This window comes from Onychostoma macrolepis, chromosome 13 (assembly GCF_012432095.1).
Source record: "Onychostoma macrolepis isolate SWU-2019 chromosome 13, ASM1243209v1, whole genome shotgun sequence".
NCBI classification, from domain to species: domain Eukaryota; kingdom Metazoa; phylum Chordata; class Actinopteri; order Cypriniformes; family Cyprinidae; genus Onychostoma; species Onychostoma macrolepis.
This window is the reverse complement of record NC_081167.1, coordinates 27,682,253-27,700,120: the sequence shown is the minus strand read 5'-3', so window position 1 is coordinate 27,700,120 and position 17,868 is coordinate 27,682,253. Positions and strand designations below refer to the sequence as shown.

The 17,868-nt window shown below is 37.0% G+C and overlaps 1 protein-coding gene across 2 annotated transcripts; it reads left to right on the top strand.

Moving 5' to 3' along the window:
* Window positions 1-158: 158 nt before the first annotated feature.
* On the top strand, window positions 159-5,355 carry rsrp1 (arginine/serine-rich protein 1). 2 transcript variants are annotated; one of them, XM_058794755.1, is made up of 6 exons: window positions 159-444; window positions 1,341-1,919; window positions 2,483-2,652; window positions 4,791-4,874; window positions 4,968-5,062; window positions 5,232-5,355. In XM_058794755.1, the coding sequence occupies exons 2-6, from the start codon at window positions 1,349-1,351 to the stop codon at window positions 5,338-5,340; spliced, it is 1,029 nt and encodes a 342-aa protein (XP_058650738.1). In that variant the 5' UTR covers window positions 159-444; window positions 1,341-1,348; the 3' UTR covers window positions 5,341-5,355. The 2 variants fall into 2 exon arrangements, with proteins under 2 accessions (XP_058650738.1, XP_058650739.1); XM_058794756.1 differs by lacking the exon at window positions 5,232-5,355 and having other exon boundaries at window positions 162-444; window positions 4,968-5,199.
* Window positions 5,356-17,868: the final 12,513 nt, after the last annotated feature.

Below are 17,868 nucleotides of genomic sequence, written 5' to 3'. Positions count from 1 at the left end.
TGTAACTTTTTTTATTATTATTCAAAACATCTCAGTTAACATAAAATTGCTCGGTTATAAAATATCATGGTTTAAAGAAAAAAAGAAAAAAGAAAATGTCTATCAAACACTGTTGCGCTGACGAGTTTTCTAGACCCTCCCCTCTCCCTCTCGATGACGTCACTGGGTTTCGGTTAAGGAGAAAAGCAAGCTGAGCACGAGCCACTTCACGTTAAATCATCCAACCGCTCGCGAGATAACGGAGGCGCTGACTACTCGGAAACACGTTTTGTTTCAAGAATTTGTTCTCATTTTGAACGTTATTTTGGAATAAGCATACATTAATCTGACAGTTGTTGAATTTCAAATAGTTTCTGTTTTGAATTCGCTCGAGGAGTATCGAGTGATACAGAGCGTTTTCCGCGAAGTCGGTTCTCTTACAGTTGGATCAAGTCCTTTTTGACGGTAAGTTACAGTTAAATGTTGTTTATAGCTGATATTTATATATTTAATGTTGATTTAAGTAAGCACTTTAACGTTGTTACTTACAATCCTCGCTGAATTAGCAACATAATACTAACGTTAACTGGAGATACTAACCGTAAATACAGGAAGGCGAACAACACATCAGAATAGATTTATTAATATATGGATGGCGATCTTTGGATTTTGTTATAGTGGTGTTATGATAACGTTGGTTAATTATTATAGTGTTTCTTGCGGAATGTTCTAGATCCGAGTCTGTTGTGTAATTTGATTGACAGGAGGGGCGGAGACTTACACAACGTCACCTGACCTACTTTTAGTTCCTTTATTGTAGTCCATTACTGCCATCTTTAGTGTTGTTGTTGTTGTAACGTTTCATTAGAAAACATGGCTCTTATTATTATTTTAAAAACAAAGTATATCTTTAACCAATAAATTAATGTCCCTATTTTTAAAAATAAAACAACTTTAACAAATGAACGTTTATCAGATATATATCAGCATACTCGTTGTATTCATCATCATAGTGCGTTAAGACAATTGTTTTGGAACACAAGTTCTTTGAAATATTGATTTAAATACACAAATATTGATATGAAAATGTACATAGTTGAATAAATTTCCAAAACAGAAATCTGAACTTTGGCTAAAGCCAGTATCAAAAATCTGACGTTTAGAATTATTTGTTTTTATTTTTTGTATTTAGAATTGTCAACATCCAAGAAAAAAAATCACTGGTTTTAGGAATATAAATGTTATACATGCATAAACAAATCCCTGGCCTGACCTGCAGAATATAGATACTAATAATAATCAAATTTCTTGATTGATTAAACTGTTAGTTCACAAGTAACGTCTGATGTTTGTGTTTGTAGGTTTGATCATGAATAAGGAGGCCAGCACTGGGCGTCTCAGTGAGAGTGTGAAGCTCATCTTTGATCAGAAGGCTCCATCTGGTCACAGCTCCTCTTGCTCCAGCAGCAGCAGTGACAGCTCGTACTCCAGCAGCAGGGGGAGCCGCACCTCCCGCAGGTCACGGAGCTCATCACGGAGCTCATCCTCCGACAGTGGCTCTTCCTCACCCTCACGCTCTCGCTCACGTTCCCGCTCCCATCCACGCTGCTCAGGCCGCTCACGCTGCCGTCACAGACACCATTCTCCTCCTCGCCGCTACCGGGCTCGCTCCCGCTCTTTCAGCCCTTCTCCTGAGCATTCCTCCCACCGCAGACGCTACCATCGCCGCAGTCGCTCTCCATCCCCCTACGGCTACTCCAGACGTTACAGGCGTTCTCCGTCCCGATCCCGCTCTCGCAATCGCTCACCGGTCTACTGGAGGGGAAGCAGGTTTGTGGGGAGGTACCGGTGCCGTTTCTCCCGCTCACCCAGGAGCTCCAGAGATTACAGAAGCCGCTCTCGCAGCCGTGAACGCTCTGCGGTCCGCCTCAGCCTTGAGGGTAAGTTTCTTTTTGAACTATTATATATGCTACATGAAAGACAAAAGGACATTAAAAAAATATTTTTTTTCATACATAGCAGTTCATGGTGACCACAGCTGTTAATAACTTAAATTTCAGTCTGTTCCTCACATTTCAAGATTTAATTTAGCTTTAGAAGACTTTGAATACACTGCGTGAGCAGTATTGATGTTTTATTTCTGCTGTCTTTGCACTTTTTCTTGTGTTCTATGCAAAAAATAACAGCAATACATTTTTCTTCCCCTCTAGGTTTTATGCTTGTAATTACAAAGTAAAATTACAAAAAATGAAAATTAAGTTACAAAAAAGATAAAGATAATATTGCAAATAGATATATTATTTAATGATGTAATTTTTTAATATTTAAAGTGTATGAGTTTATATATAAAAAAAAATTCTGCTTCTAAAGTAAATGTAAGCAAGTAAATATTCTGACAAAAATGCAAATTTTTGCAGTGTAGGGAGTTGTTGGGTGAGTAGTTGATAATGCTGACTATGGAGGTAAATTATAAAATTTTAATCTATACCTTAATCTTCCACAGAGAAGAAGAATCTGTTAAATGTGGCCAAAGCAAATGCCACCAGGATTCTTGGAGTGCAGAACTTAGAGCTGCCAGCTAGCCTGAAGGAGCTGGAGGAGGAGAAGAGATCTTCATCAGATAAAGAGGAAAGGGTGAGCGCTGACCGGGTGCCACAGAAGACACCAGCACAGGTGAGCTTCGCACACATGCACACAGATGTGTCATTAACACACACCCAGTGTGTGTTTGACTTCTGTAATGTTGCATAAACGTCCTGACTGTTTGAGAGTATACTGATTTGTACTTCAAATTATATCTGTGATCTTGGGACGTTGACTAACCCGTTGAAACACGTCTATTTAAAATATGATTGCGCGCTGTTCTTACCCAACCTGGGTCACCATGTAATCTGTCTCCTCAGACATGAATGATTTTACCTGATGGATTTAATGGAATGATGAACAGCACTTGTCCGGATTAGGTAATGGTACACGTCAAAGAGTATGTACTACTGTGTAGTGTGTGTGTGAGTGAGTGAATGAATGAGCACGTGGCTATTATTCCTCTCACTGTATTGAGGAGTGGCATTTAGCTTCAATTGCTTTGTTTTTTTTTTTTGTATCATTTCTGTTCCTGTAGAGCTGAAACTCCTCCACCCTTTGGACAATGAGGGAGAGAGGGGGAGGTCACATGACTTGAATGACACCAGCTTTAAGTCTTATGTGCACAACTGCAAAGGTTAAGTAATTGTGTACGATGTCAGCGGTAGCCTTGTGTCGAACAAAAACAGACCACATGCATTTATGTGATTCACCTCACGCTCAATTTCAGCCACCACACAACAGCACATATGCGGAAAAGTTTGGGGTCAGTAGAATTTTTTTTGTTTGTTTTTTCTTGTTTTTTTTTTAAAGAAATCAATACTTTCAGCAAAGATGCACTGAATTGATCAAAAGTGACCGTAAAGACCTTTATAATGTTGAAAATAAATGCTGTTCATTTGAACTCTACTTAAATAATCCTGGAGAAAAGAAAAAAAAAGTATGGTTTCCACAAAAATATTAAGAAGCACAACTGTTTTCAAAACTGATAAGAAATGTTTCTTGAGCAGCAAATCAGCATTCTAGAATGACTTCTGAAGGATCATGTGACACTGAAGACTGGAGTAATAATGCTGAAAATACAGCTTTGCATCACAAATCAATTTAAAAGTAAAATATTTAACTAGAAATTCAGTTATAATATTTTACGGTATTTTGATCAAATAAATGCAGCCTTAGTGAGAATGAGACTTTTTAAAAAAAAACTTTTTTTTTAAAAACTATTTATATAAAAAATTCATACCGACCCCAAACGTTTAAATGGTAGTGTCTCTTTACAGCTGTTAGAACTACAGGAAATGACTTATTTTTGCTGATGGTTGAACTGGGTTGCGTTGTCATTTACCAGAGTCTTCCTCTATTCATCGTGTGTGAAGACCAGAGAGAGCTCGCTCTACGGTGACGGATGGGGTTTGGAAAAATATAGTCTCATTAATTAGTCATTTATTTATTTATTTTTTGTTTGTTTGTTTGCTTTTTTGGGCTTTGTTCATACAAGCAGCTTTTTTAAAAAAACTTTTTTTAATTATTATTTCAGGCCATTTCAGAGCTGTTTAGTATGAAAGCCTGTTTCTGCCACAGAATTAAAAGTAATAAATTAATAAAGGTAATTTTGACAATTTATTTCACAATTCTGACTTTTTCACAATTGTTTATACCTGCCAATTCAGACTTTCCTCAGAATTACAAGATACAAATGTGTAAAATTTATATCTTGCAAAATCACATTCATTTGAAATCTAATTAAAATGAATTTTTAGAGACTGCATTTCGGTTTAATGAATTAATTAAATTTTTTCCTTATTTGGATTCATTCATATAAAGTGAACCATTGAAGATGCTGCATATGCATGAATTTGTAAATGGTGACACTTCAGGAGTTGCCGTTATGTTTAAAATGACTGGACATTTGGAAAACAAATTGGAAACGGGTACAGTGTGAACAAAGCCTTTGTATATAAATGTTCATTTTTGCTTCTAAAAGAACTGCTTTTTGTACTATCAGTAGTAAATGTGTATAACCCAAATGGTGTTTTTGATGTCAGACTGATTCAAAGAGCAACACTGGCATTACACAGGTCAGAGTCCCTTCAATTCGCCTCTTTTGCATGACTCCGAACTGAGGGCGACCTCACTTAGAAATGAAAATCATGTGGTACTGAAGTTTCTAGGTTTAAATCAAACAGACAGTGATTTCATTATCCTATTCCCCTTTTCTCTGTCTTTAGGTAAATGTTGTTGCCAGTGATGATGGCGAGGCAGAGGCTTCTCCGACATCTCCCAAGGGGAAGGCAATTAACTTCAGCATCAATGTAAGTTCATTAAAGCTTATTCACATATAATGACTATAAGGGTATATTGAAATATTAAAGTTGATCTTACTTTTTTTTTTTTTATATTGACAGAATACCATCGCCAGACCATCAAACAGCCCAACAGTCCATGACAGTAAGGTAACATCAAGAGCCGACAGCGTAGCAGACAGGAAGCCATATGGACAGTGGGTCCCCATCAGCAGATCCTCTTCTAAAAAATAAACACTGAGATTCAACAGTGACGTAAAAAGACTGTATATAGTGTAAATAGTTTGTGTAGTGATCACTTGGGGTAGAGTGGGGCGGGTGGGTGGTTAGGGGACACCTGAATTCATCATAAATGTTTTCTTTCAGATATAAAGTGGGTTTTGTGGAAGAAGGCAAGAAGATGTCAGACAGGTGGGAAATATTGTGTACATTGTTTTTTTGTTTGTTTTTTTTGTCGTACAGTGGATGTTTCTAAATAAAGCAAAAAAAAAAAAACAATCCTTGTGTGTGCATGTTGTTGTTGTTGTTGTTGTTTTTTTCATAAATGGCCATTTTAAATTCTTAAGGTGATGAATATTTCCAATTTAGTTGAAACTTCAAAAAACAGAACACTCCTGAAGTTTACAGTGATGGAGATGCATTTTGATCTGACATCAATACTCCTCCACTTCACCGGGGGCCTGTTCCATAAAAGACTCTAAGAAAAGCGGGGATTAAAGTCCAAAACCTGACTTGAAATAGCCTAACAAATCAATCGGGACTAAAGCGGTTTCATAAACGACAATTTAAGTTCACGCAATCTCACTAATGCGATCCAGGTTCAGTGAGTCAGGATAATTTGATGTGCACGCTTATTCTTATGCAGCCCTTAATGTCGGATCATGGATCAAATCGATCCACCATGGCAAACAGGTATATTTTGTGTAGAATATTTGTGTTGTTTAATGCATTTGAGACGTTATGTTTTCCTCAGTGTATAACTGACACGTCACGGGTATATTTTTCATCTGTAAATGTTAGAGAGTCGTGCAAATATATCCATTTTGCTGTCAGGAGTGGGCGAGGCTTAGCGAGCGAACGAGCGCTGCTGCGCGCATGCGCGCTACACAGACGGAGCAGAATTCTGTTAAAATATTTGTTGTTGGACATTAAATGTGACGCATAAAATTTTAATCCTACTTATAAGTGTATTTTTATGATAGCAGTAACCGTAAATCAAATGTAAGATGGCTAATACAGCCACTAGCTCAAATGACTTAAATGTGTGTTCCTCTTATCAGCTAAAATGTAGTCTGATTTCTATTATTTATTTTAATTTTTAATTCAGTGATTTTAACTTTTGATTTAGTGTTTTAATACTTTAAAGAGCCATTTTAGATTGCAATGTTTTAATGTTCTAATAACCATAAAAGTTGCAGCTGTCATAAATTCAGAGAGAAAGGCTGCATGGCTAGAAACTTCTGATCAACTAAATGCGCAAGTAGCAACTATGTTAAAATGTCATTAGCCTATTTTGGGCACAATACATTAAATACAGTTGGTTGTAGCCTATTTTTTATTTATTTGATTATTTAAGGTGTATTTTCTGTATACTTTTATTTTTGGACTGATAATAAAGTCAACTAATTGTATGTGAGAGAGTCAGTGGTCAGTGTTAGAGGAGTTCAGCTTAGCCGGACAGTTAGCCTGCTCCTGACCAGGTTAGCTTGCCAGCATAAGTTGCCACAGTGACTGAGCTTGAGCTATGGTAATTTTGCTTTCAGAAACCAAATCAAGTGAAAATAAGTCAGAATTACTGAAATAAGCTTGGCTTATTTGGTAAACTTGTTTTATGGAACAGGCCCCAGAAGATAAACCACTAGATTAATATCACCTGCTACAGAATTTGCAGAATTGCTTTTTGCACAAAGTTATTTGATAATTAGTTATATCTTACTGTAAGCAATAATGCTCCGTGAGTTAATGGCACAAAACCTGCCAAGAACATGTCGGAGCCATATTTACACCCACACATACACAATTTATAAAGACATGGAGGATGTGTATAAACTTGATTGTGGGATGAAATGTGATCTGCACACGTTTTTAGTGAAATTAAATCTAGAGATATTCAGCTATTTTCCGAATTAAAAATGTTTAATTTCATCATTAAAAAAAAAAGTATTTTAATTAAAAACCATGTTTACAGACAGTATGATGGGGTTTTGCTGGACTAGAATTCACGTTCAGGACTCTGGGTGGCGCTGTTGCACTGTGTTGCATAGTTGATGAGTCTGGCACATCAAAACATCACAAGCTTTCCAAGGAAAATATTTTACAGCGGTTATTACAAACCCGATTAACCTTCCATGATCGCTGTTGATCTCGGAGAAACTAATCAGTAGCCAATGATAGCTCACAACATGTATAACAGAAGGACTTTTCTCACTCTGGGTCATTCTAAACCCGGGTAAATGGAATCATGGGTTAGCTTGTTTTACGTTTCACACTGCTCATGATTTACCCTGTTTTAACCATTAATCCTGTGTATTTATAAACTCACGTTTCACTTTTTACATTCCAAAACCCTGGGTTTTTATTGGCTTAATTGTGGAATCAGTTTCGTGGATTAGATGAACGCAGCATGCAACAAGCAACGGCTCAAGCATAGCATTGCGCCTCGTGTTACATGCATTGTTCTTCTGTCAGATTTTTTTTACATCCCATTCAAACAGTAGGTAGTACAGTTTGACAACGATAAATGCTACCTGTCAAATTATGGTTCATTAACGTCTACACCTACCCCTACAGTAATGCAAACAGTAATTAACCCATGTGTTGGTCATCATGGGTTGTGGCTAGAAAGGATACAGCTACAGCCGGAAACCATAACTGCATTGTAATATGTAAGAAATAATTGACGACGCACAGGTAGTTCCAAGTCAGTTTAATTACCGTTCCATATTAATGCGCTGCTTTAATTGATTCACACTAACCAACACTCATCACTCACTCACACTCACACACACACACACACACACACACGAGGAGAGAGAGAGAGAGAGATTGTGCTGCACACACACACACAGAAACTTGTCAACGCTTCCCCGCGATTTTTATTACTAAAATAAAAGATAGATACTAACGTTAGATCGCTACATTATATTCCTCAGCAACTAGGTGATAAAATCGCTGTTTTTGAAGTAATGTTAATTGTTTAGATGCGCAGACGCAGCAAGGAGGTACACACAACTGTCATCTCTCTCTCTTGATTGATAATTAATTGAAATACATGCTATAATTCCCGCACTATTTCATCTCTGTGTCTGATTTGAAGCAGGCAGAATGCTAGACCTAACGAGCCGTAACTGACGAAAATAATTGTCATTTTTACCCATTCGGTCAAATATTGCGCTGCAAAGAGCAATGCAAGTTTTAACTTGTCTATAACTTGGCAAATGACCAATTAACCATGGAATAAGCGGGATAAGCTTCGGTTCTTTGCCTCCACGTCGTGCATTAAAATCCTTTAAAAGCCGTGCATTAGCGGTACTTAATGTGCTAGCCGTTGATTATCCCTAAATCCTTAACTGCACAGGTAGTTCCAGGTCAGTTTAATCACTTTCTATATTAACGCGCTTCCTATAAACATTGGTAACCATGGTAACATACAGTTACAGCTGAATAGCAATACAGACGAAAATAACCGTCATTTTTATGTTCCGGTCAAATATTGCAGTGCAAATATTATTAACATCTTTAATATGTGAATGCTGGCAAATGACCATGGCATAAACGGGATAATCAACGGCTAACTGTGCATTAAAGTGCAATGCAGTTCTTCGCCTCCACGTCCTGCATTCAAATCGTTTAATGCACAGCTAGCCGTTGATTATCCCTTACATACTACACACCTGCCAGCCAATCAGAATCCAGTATTCAGACAGACCATGGAATGAGTAAGGAATAATTGACTACTGGCCGTTGAATTATTAGAAAAATAATGCACACTGGAGGAGGTGATGCAGCCACGACGCCAAGCAGAGTTGCCACACCTCAAGACATCGATCAGATGATATATTTCAAGGCATTCGTCCGTTTTTCTACTTAAATCACTATTATGAGTATTATTTCTTCCGCATCTCAACCAACGCCTCCATTGCTAATTCCTAAACGCCATTTTAAACCTGGTAACGGAGGCTTGAGCCGTTGATAACAGACTAATGCAGTTAATACAGTTAATAAGTTATGAGAGATAGAGAGAGATTACTCTGTGAGTCTCTCAATAGTGTTCAGCAGCAATGTCTCTGTTATAGTTAAACTTAGTTCCTTTTGTTCACGAACAGCGCTGTTGTTGTTAAACTACTGATAAAATCGTCAGAGTAGGGCTAACAACATTAGCGCGATGGATGTGTGTTAGCGTGTGCAAACTGTAACTGTTATGTACAGTGTTGCCAACTAATTTTCAGAGAAAGTTTCTAAAGGAAAGTCTATTTATTGCTAAAAGCTAAAAGTTGCTAATTGACCTTGTGATGTCATTGCGCGATGACGTCATTGCATAATCACGATGCAAAATTGTCACAACATCAAATCTCAGCAAAAAAATACATTTTATATATGTAAAAATGTTTTTAATAGCTAGTAAACTAGTAATACTACACATTCTCAACAATTATGCTTTAACAAAGTCCCTTTCAAGAATTTCTATAGTTTTGGGGTTTAAGCGGTGTATTAGTAGTTAGTTAGTTAGTATGCTACACTCTAAGAAACGTCTGTGAAAATAGGGCACAATCTACTATGTATCAAAGTCTATCATGAATGAACAATTATTCAATTATTATTATAAAATTTAACAATTGCAAATAGCAGCTAAGTCAATTCACGTGATGTGTGTACTGCTAGGCATCTTTAGTTTCCTCTTTTTGTGTCATTTGGATGGAAAATGTGTCTTTTTATTGTCTGAGTCACTTATCAAAAGTTGCTAAAAGTTGCCAAATAAATTTTAAAATAGCTAAATTTGTTGCTAGGTGCTTTTGGAAGAGAAAGTTGCTGGGGTAGTCTGAAAAGTTGCTAAATTTAGCAACAAAATTGCTAAGTTGGCAACACTGGTTAATGTATGTGTGGTCTGTGAGGGAGAGAGCAGGGTTGCCAGGTTTTCTCAGCAAAACCCGCCCAATTGCTACTCAAAACTAGCCCAATCGCTTTTCAGTGGGGATTCCCAGTAAAAATCACGTTCAGGTGGGGTAAAATACACGTTTTTTTGGCGGAGTCCCCCTGATAAAAGTCGCATTCCAGGGGCTAAATACAGGGCTGTTTTTAGCCATTTTGACGCCCTAGGCATAATCCCTATTAGTGTGCGTCCCCCCCCCCCCAAAATATATATTAGCGCCAAAAGAAATATTGTGAGTTCCACAAATTAGGCCTATTTGTAAATACTGTTAAGATAAAACATTTTGCACAGTCTATTATCTGTGATACCATTATAGCCACTGGGTGCTTGTATACAGCTCTATGTAACAACAAAGTCTCTTTAAGACAAGTCATGTCACTCGGCGGCCATCTTTGAAATGCCTCTTGGGCATCCAATTGCAGCTCCTATCTCTTTGAATGGGGAAACATCAAATTCTCCAAAACTGTTCACTAAGTTTAGGATTAAATTTCATATTTGAAATCACCAAAGAAATCTGACAACAACTGTATCATTAATGTTGTTTCTTTTGCTCAAATAGCGTTATAAAAAGCTTATTTCTCAGGCTAGATCAGCCAGTGCGCATGCGCAGTCCTGAGCGCATGCGCAGTCCTGAGCGCACGTCTCAGAGCGCTGACTGTTTCTATAGCAACCGGCACTTCTAACGGCAGCTGCAGTGACGCACAGACTTTACTGATTACTGATTGGCTCTTTCATTCAGAAGGTGGGGCTTCCTGCGATTGAGCGGCCATATTGAGCGTTGCATTTTTCCCCATTCAAAACTATACGAGTGACATGTCTTGGGTATTCTATAGTCTTTGGTAACAATCCCTAGTTGCTAAGAAATTGTCATCACACATAAATTAATTTTATTACATTTGGATTTGGATATATGTTTAGATATTATCAACAGCTACTTTTTGACTTTATCTGGTTTTTTTTTGTTCAACTGTTTTGTTGTTGTTGTTATTGCATTATTATTTCAGTCAAACCTATAAAACCCTTTGTTAAATAATTGCACACCTTAGAACGTTCGTCAGTATGGAGTTTCTTTTGTGTCTTTTTTATTCATTCAAAAACACTGTGCTTGAGAGCAAAACTAATTATTTTGTTAAATATTTTGTCTAGCAACATTTGTGGTTTCATGATGAAAAGTGTTTGAAGTGCCTAAAGAAAAAATAAGATTTTTCAAAGATTTACACGCACTGCAAATTATTTTGTTTTCAATTTCTTTATTTTTGAGCCTTAAGAAGACTTTTTTTTTTGCAATCTTTTATTTTTTTAATTACAAAATAATTAGTTTTGCTCTCAAGCACAGTATTTTTGAATAAAAAAGACACAAAAGAAACTCCATATGTCAGCCAATCAGATTCAAGCATTCAACGGCCCCGTAGTATAAACAAAGAGTATCGAAGACCCAGAGGCAAAACTCTGATGCGTTTTGGGTAGCCACCATTTTGGGGTGAAAATTCCAACTGGACAACAGATACAAAGAAATAAACCAAATAACAACGAAAGACAAGTCAAAGTGGAATAAAAGTACGCAATGTTGGGCAATCCACTGCAAAAACTATCAGTGTGACAGTAAAAATCTTGCCTTTCATCATTTTTTTAAAGACCCTGACTGGTGAATATTCACAAAAGTGTAAAAATATTGTGTGTTTTGAAGTGGGACGTAGCGCTGTCTTATGCACCTGCTAACTTTAACTGTTTTTAGTCAAGTAGTAAACTTAAATCCTTTTAGGAACTGCAGGTCCTAGCCATAGAAAACATAATAATGATTTATATGGATGATAGTGACACTAAGTTATGAGCTTATGCAACTTTACACATTTACAAATATTTACTATATTATTATTTACTATTACTCCACTAGCTCCACTCCACTGTTGTTATCGTTCAGGCTGTATTTCAGCTTTAATGCACGTTTTTTTTTTAAACAAATCAGCTGATATTTGCCATAGCAACAGCTAGAATCTAGTGGACTGCCCAGTCACTTTCACCCTAAAATGGCGGAAGCACAGGGCTGCTGCTGGGCGCCGCTGTTGCAATGGAATGTTCTACAGAGTTTTGGCTCTTGGTCTTCTATATTCTTTGGTATAAATATATATATTCTGTGGTCTGTCTGAATACTGGATTCTGATTGGCTGGCAGGTGTGCAATATAACCGTTTAATGCACAGGTAGTTCCAAGTTAGTTTAATCACCGTTCCATATTAATGATTGATGTCTTGAGGTGTGGCAACTGTAGTATAAGCGGAATAATTGACTTCAGTCCGTTACATATATATATATATATATATATATATATATAGTGGTGTGAAAAAGTGTTGGCCCCCTTCCTGATTTTTTATTTTTTTGCATGTTTGTCACACTTTAATGTTTCAGATCATCAAACAAATTGAAATCTTAATCAAAGATAACACAAGTAAACACAACATGCAGTTTTTAAATTAAGTTTTTTATTATGAAGGGAAAACAAAATCCAAACCCACATGGCCCTGTGTGAGAAAGTGCTTGCCCCTTAAACCTAATAACTGGTTGTGCCACCCTTTACAGCAACAACTGCAATCAAGCGTTTGCAATAACTTGCAATGAGTCTTTCACATCGCTGTGGAAGAATTTTGGCCCACTGTAATTCAGCCACATTGGATGGTTTTCGAGCATGAACCGCCTTTTTAAGGTCATGCCACAGCATCTCAATAGGATTCAGGTCAGGACTTTGACTAAGCCACTCCAAAGTCTTCATTTTGTTTTTCTTCAGCCATTCAGAGGTGGACTTGCTGGTGTGTTTGGGATCATTGTTCTAATGCATAACCCAAGTGCGCTTGAGCTTGAGGTCACAAACTGATGGCCGGACATTCTCCTTCAGGATTTTCTGATAGAACACAGAATTCATGGTTCCATCAGTTATGGCAAGTCATCCAGGTTCTGAAGCTGCAAAGCAGCCCCAGACCATCACACTACCACCACAATGTTTGACTGTTGGTATGATGTTCTTTTTATGAAATGCTGTGTTGGTTTTACGCCAGATGTAACGGGACACACACCTTCCAAAAAGTTCAGCTTTTGTCGCATCGGTCCACAGAATATTTGCCCAAAAGTCTTGGGGATAATCAAGATATTTTTTGGCAAATGTGAGACAAGCCGTTTTGTTTTCTTTTTGGTCAGCAATGGCTTTTGCCTTGGAACTCTCCCATGGATGCTGTTTTTGCCCAGTCTCTTTCTTATTGTTGAATCATGAACACTGAACTTAATTGAGGCAAGTGAGGCCTGAAGATCTTTAGATGTTGTTCTGGGTTCTTTTATGACCTCCTGGATGAGTCGTCTTTGTGCTCTTGGAGTAATTTTGGTAGGCCGGTCACTCCTGGAAGGTTCATCACTGTTCCAAGTTTTCTCCATTTGTGGATAATGGCTCTGACCATGGTTTGCTGGAGTCCCAAAGCCTTAGAAATGTCTTTATAACCCTTTCCAGACTGATACATGTAAACTATTTTGTTTCTCATCTGTTTATGAATTTCTTCAGATCACGGAATGATGTGTTGCTCTTTAAACATGCTTCACTCAGACAGGTTCTATTTAAGTGATTTCTTGATTCAACAGGTCAGGCAGTAATCAGGCCTGGGTTTGGCTAGTGAAATTGAACTCAGCTTTCTAAAATAATGTGGTTAAACACAGCTCTTTCATGATTTAATAGGAGGGGGCAATTAATTTTTCACGTAGGGCCAGGTTGGTTTGGACAGTTTTTTTCCCTTAATAAATGAAATCATAATTTAAAAACTACATTTTGTATTTACTTGCATTATCTTTGTGTAATATTAAAATTTGTTTGATGATATGAATCTTTTCAGTGTGTCAAATATGCAAAAATTTAAAAATCAGGAAGGGGGCCAACACTTTGTCACATCACTGTGTGTATATATATATATATTTATAATTATTATTATTATTATTTTTTTTCCCCCCTGAATTGTTCAACCATATAGGTGGACTTTAAAGGTAAGATTAAAACAGTCTCTTTTAGAATTCACGACAACATTTTACATTTCAAACGCTGAATTAACTGTTTGTATGATGATTGGTTGTAAGCCTGTAACTGTAACTTCATAAAACAGTTTTCGGGAGTTGTAAAAAAATACACAATATAGCACCTTTATATAGTGCCACAGTGCTAAATCAGTTCCTCACAGCCTCATTTTCATCAGTGTTAAATTCAATATGGCGTCTAACCTGATTAAGTTCTATTGCAAAGCATCATTTCACACTGTACACTTTTGGCACCGCAATGCAGGGTCAACACCGTAAAGATGGTGCTAATCCTGCATTTAAATAACAAGTGTGAAAATGCACCTTTACCCGGGGTTAAAGCAGGGTTTAGAATGATGATAAGCTGGAGTGAACAGTCCTCTAAAGACTTGTACATCTCAAAACAACAGCAACTTTTGACAAAATGAAAACAGTCACCGCTTGGTGACACTAGTACCACAGAAAACAGTGGCCTGTTGTTTTTATTCTTAAACTGACAAATCAAGTCGTTCAATCAAACTCATTCACTGGCACGAATGGAGCAGCATTTGATGTGCGCCGACATGTTGTCTTGAGACTGAGAAATAGTCCTTTTCAACATTTAATGAGTTAATGAGCTGGAATGTTTTCTCGCTCATTCCCACCCACACGATTCCCTCAGGTGATTGGTGGTTTTAATTAATGATTTTAGTCTGATAAATTATTGTGTAATAAGACTTCTGTACATAATCCACTAGTTGTATTCAGCATGAAGACTGGTCTGGCACAGGCGCAAGTCAAAGTCTTTGTTTCTCCCCCGCTGTCTGTCTATGTGTGTTTTAAGCCTGTATTCTAAGAGCTTGTGCCAAAACGCCTGTGTTGTGCTGCTCTTTTCAACATGTTCGCTCTTGACTCCACCTGGCACCGAAGACCTGATGATTTTTGTGCAGTTGTCATAGCTTGGAAGAAAAATGGAGAATTGGAAATATCACACACCTTTTATCTAGTGCCTAAACAGATGCATCAACAATGTGTTGATGATAGAGTTTACACATTAGCCCACCTTCAGGTCTCTTCTGGTCTCTAGCTATGACCAGTTTATATGAGCACGACTGTTTACTCTCCACCCTTAATGAAGGGAATCTAAAACATTTCATAAACTCACTGGCGGTGGTTATGTGACATTTGTTTGTGCACGAATAAAGCGAAATCAGTGTTGTGCAACTCACCGCAGAATCTGATGAAGCTTGTTTTGGAGCACAGGAAGAGACATTATCGTTCTGAAGGATCTGTGTCTTTTGTTTTTGCTGCTTGTTGATAAGATCGGAATGAAGCATCTCTCAGACATTCACTATTACACGGCGTTCCACAGGTGTCTAGCCAATATATATGCAAATAACAGAAAAGAGACTGCTTGGGAATAGTTGAATCTTTGCAAGAAGATTTAGGGCCATGTGGGAACTATTTAGAGTCAACATGAAAGTCCATTTAACTTTTTTAAGACATTTTATTGTGCACAATTCATCAGTGCAAGTTATTCTCAACTAAAAAATGTTTGTCTTCATTTATTTTTATCCAAATGTTACTTGCTGAAATTACTTTTCCTTACCTCTTAATTTCAGTCCCTTTCATCCAACCACCTGAATTCATTCTGATGTAATGGCCACTTTTCCCAATCCAGTCAATGCCTGATGGATACAATGAAATCCCAATTTAATTTTCTTTTCTTCAAATGCCCTGTTTCGCTGGAAAACACACTGTAACAGATGTAAAGTAGTTTGTTAACTCATTTCAGACTGAATACATGACAGTTTTAAACTAAAATAGGCCTAATTTAGAGATGCACATATCTTTTTTCTTTGGCCAATATTAGAAATTGTTTTGAATTCATTGTACTGGTTTATACTGGATATGTAATTGAACATGCACTATTTTAACATTTAGATTATCTTTGCCATCATCTAACACAGTTTGGGGTCGGTAAGATTTTTTTTTTTTTTTTCTCTCTCTCTTATGCTCTCATATGAGTCTCTTATGCTCACCAAGGGCTGCATTTTTTTGTTCAATAAAACAGTAATATTATGAAATATTATTACAATTTAAAATAACCGTTTTCTATTTTAATTTATTTTAAAATGTCATTTATTTATGTGATGCAAAGCAGAATTTTCAGCATCATTACTCCAGTATTCAGTATCACATGATCCTTCAGAAATCAATCTAATATGCTGATTTGCTGCTCAATAAGCATTTGATATTATTATTAATATTGAAAACAGTTGCTAAAATATTTCTGTGGAAACATTTTTAGGATTCTTTGATGAACAGAAATAAAAAAAACAACATTTATTTAAAATCAAAATCTTTTGTAACATTATAAATGTCTGTTCAGTCAGTTTTTATCAATTGAATGCATCCTTACTGAATAAAATATTAATTTCTTTAATAAAAACCTTACTGATGCCAAACATCTGAACGGTAATGTGTAATAAATCCATATATAGGCTAATAGTGATTTTAAAAACACTTCAATAACACTTTTATTTTATTCACTTTTATTTTTCAGTTATTGTGACAGAATATAATTTCAATATCAGCCATTTATTGGTTATCAGCCATAACTCATTATAGAAAGACCTTTAAGACATTTTACAGTGTGATGTATTTCTTCTATGTATTACAATCCGCAATATGATGTATTTCTGAGTGATAAGGTACGTAGGGTGAGACCTGATTGAATCAGGAATTGATTGGCTTGTGCAAAGTGTCTCTGTCAATGAGGTCTGTAGTACCTTATGATCAAACAGACTGATCAATGTGTTGATCGCACCACAGTGTTTGTGGAAGTCACATCTGCAATCTACAAATGGCTTATTTATAGCTGTCACTGTATATTAAACTGTTATAGAAGAAAGTATTTTAACATCAAAACAATTACACACTTTAATATCAAACTTAATCAGATTTCCAAAGCAGAATTGGCATTTCCCAGATGATGTAATCTAGCATAAGGTTTATTCACCTCAGTACTGTCAGCTGTGCCGACGATCCTACAGCTGTTCCTGATTACAGATCAGATGTCCAGGCCTCAGGGATGGACACGGTCATTTTGGATATGGATCACTTGATAAGAGATGCACTAATATCAAAGGTACACACACACACTCTCTCTCTCTCTCTCTCTCTCTCAGATCAAGGTCTGTATCTCTTTGCTATTCACACATGTTCTGCTATTCCTCACTCCATGCTGATGTGCACTTGCAGTTTGCCAAAGGGAAACACCACAGGCCTCGAGTCTGGAAAGCCCTGGCAAAGCCATAGAGGAAGCCTGATGAACACAGAGAAATACAGTTGGGGAAAAAAAGTGTATAAAGATGCAGATAAAGGAAGGCATTGTTCGCCACACACAAGACGCCTTTTCATTTGAGTTTGAGAAAAATGGTACATGTAAGCCCTCGCGGGCAAACTGTATTTGATGTTTAATTCGCTTTCTGTGATGCCACGGATGCCAGGCGGTTATTTGCGCTCATCACATGAGTGTAATCTCGCGGCGCCTACGCCCGGACTCTCTCTCAAAACATCTATCATTATCACAGAAGTCTACAAATGAAACTCATTCAATATCCATCGATCTTCAGCACACAGACAGGTCTGAAAACTACTGAAATAATCGCATCTGTCTCATCTGTTTCACTTAGAAGAATCATTTGATTTATGCTTTTATGAAACTGGAATGGCACTATAAAGATGTGCAACCAAGAAGGACTATGCAGTATATAATACCTGGAGAATTACAGAGCAGGAATTTTTTAACCAATCACGTGAGCTGTGA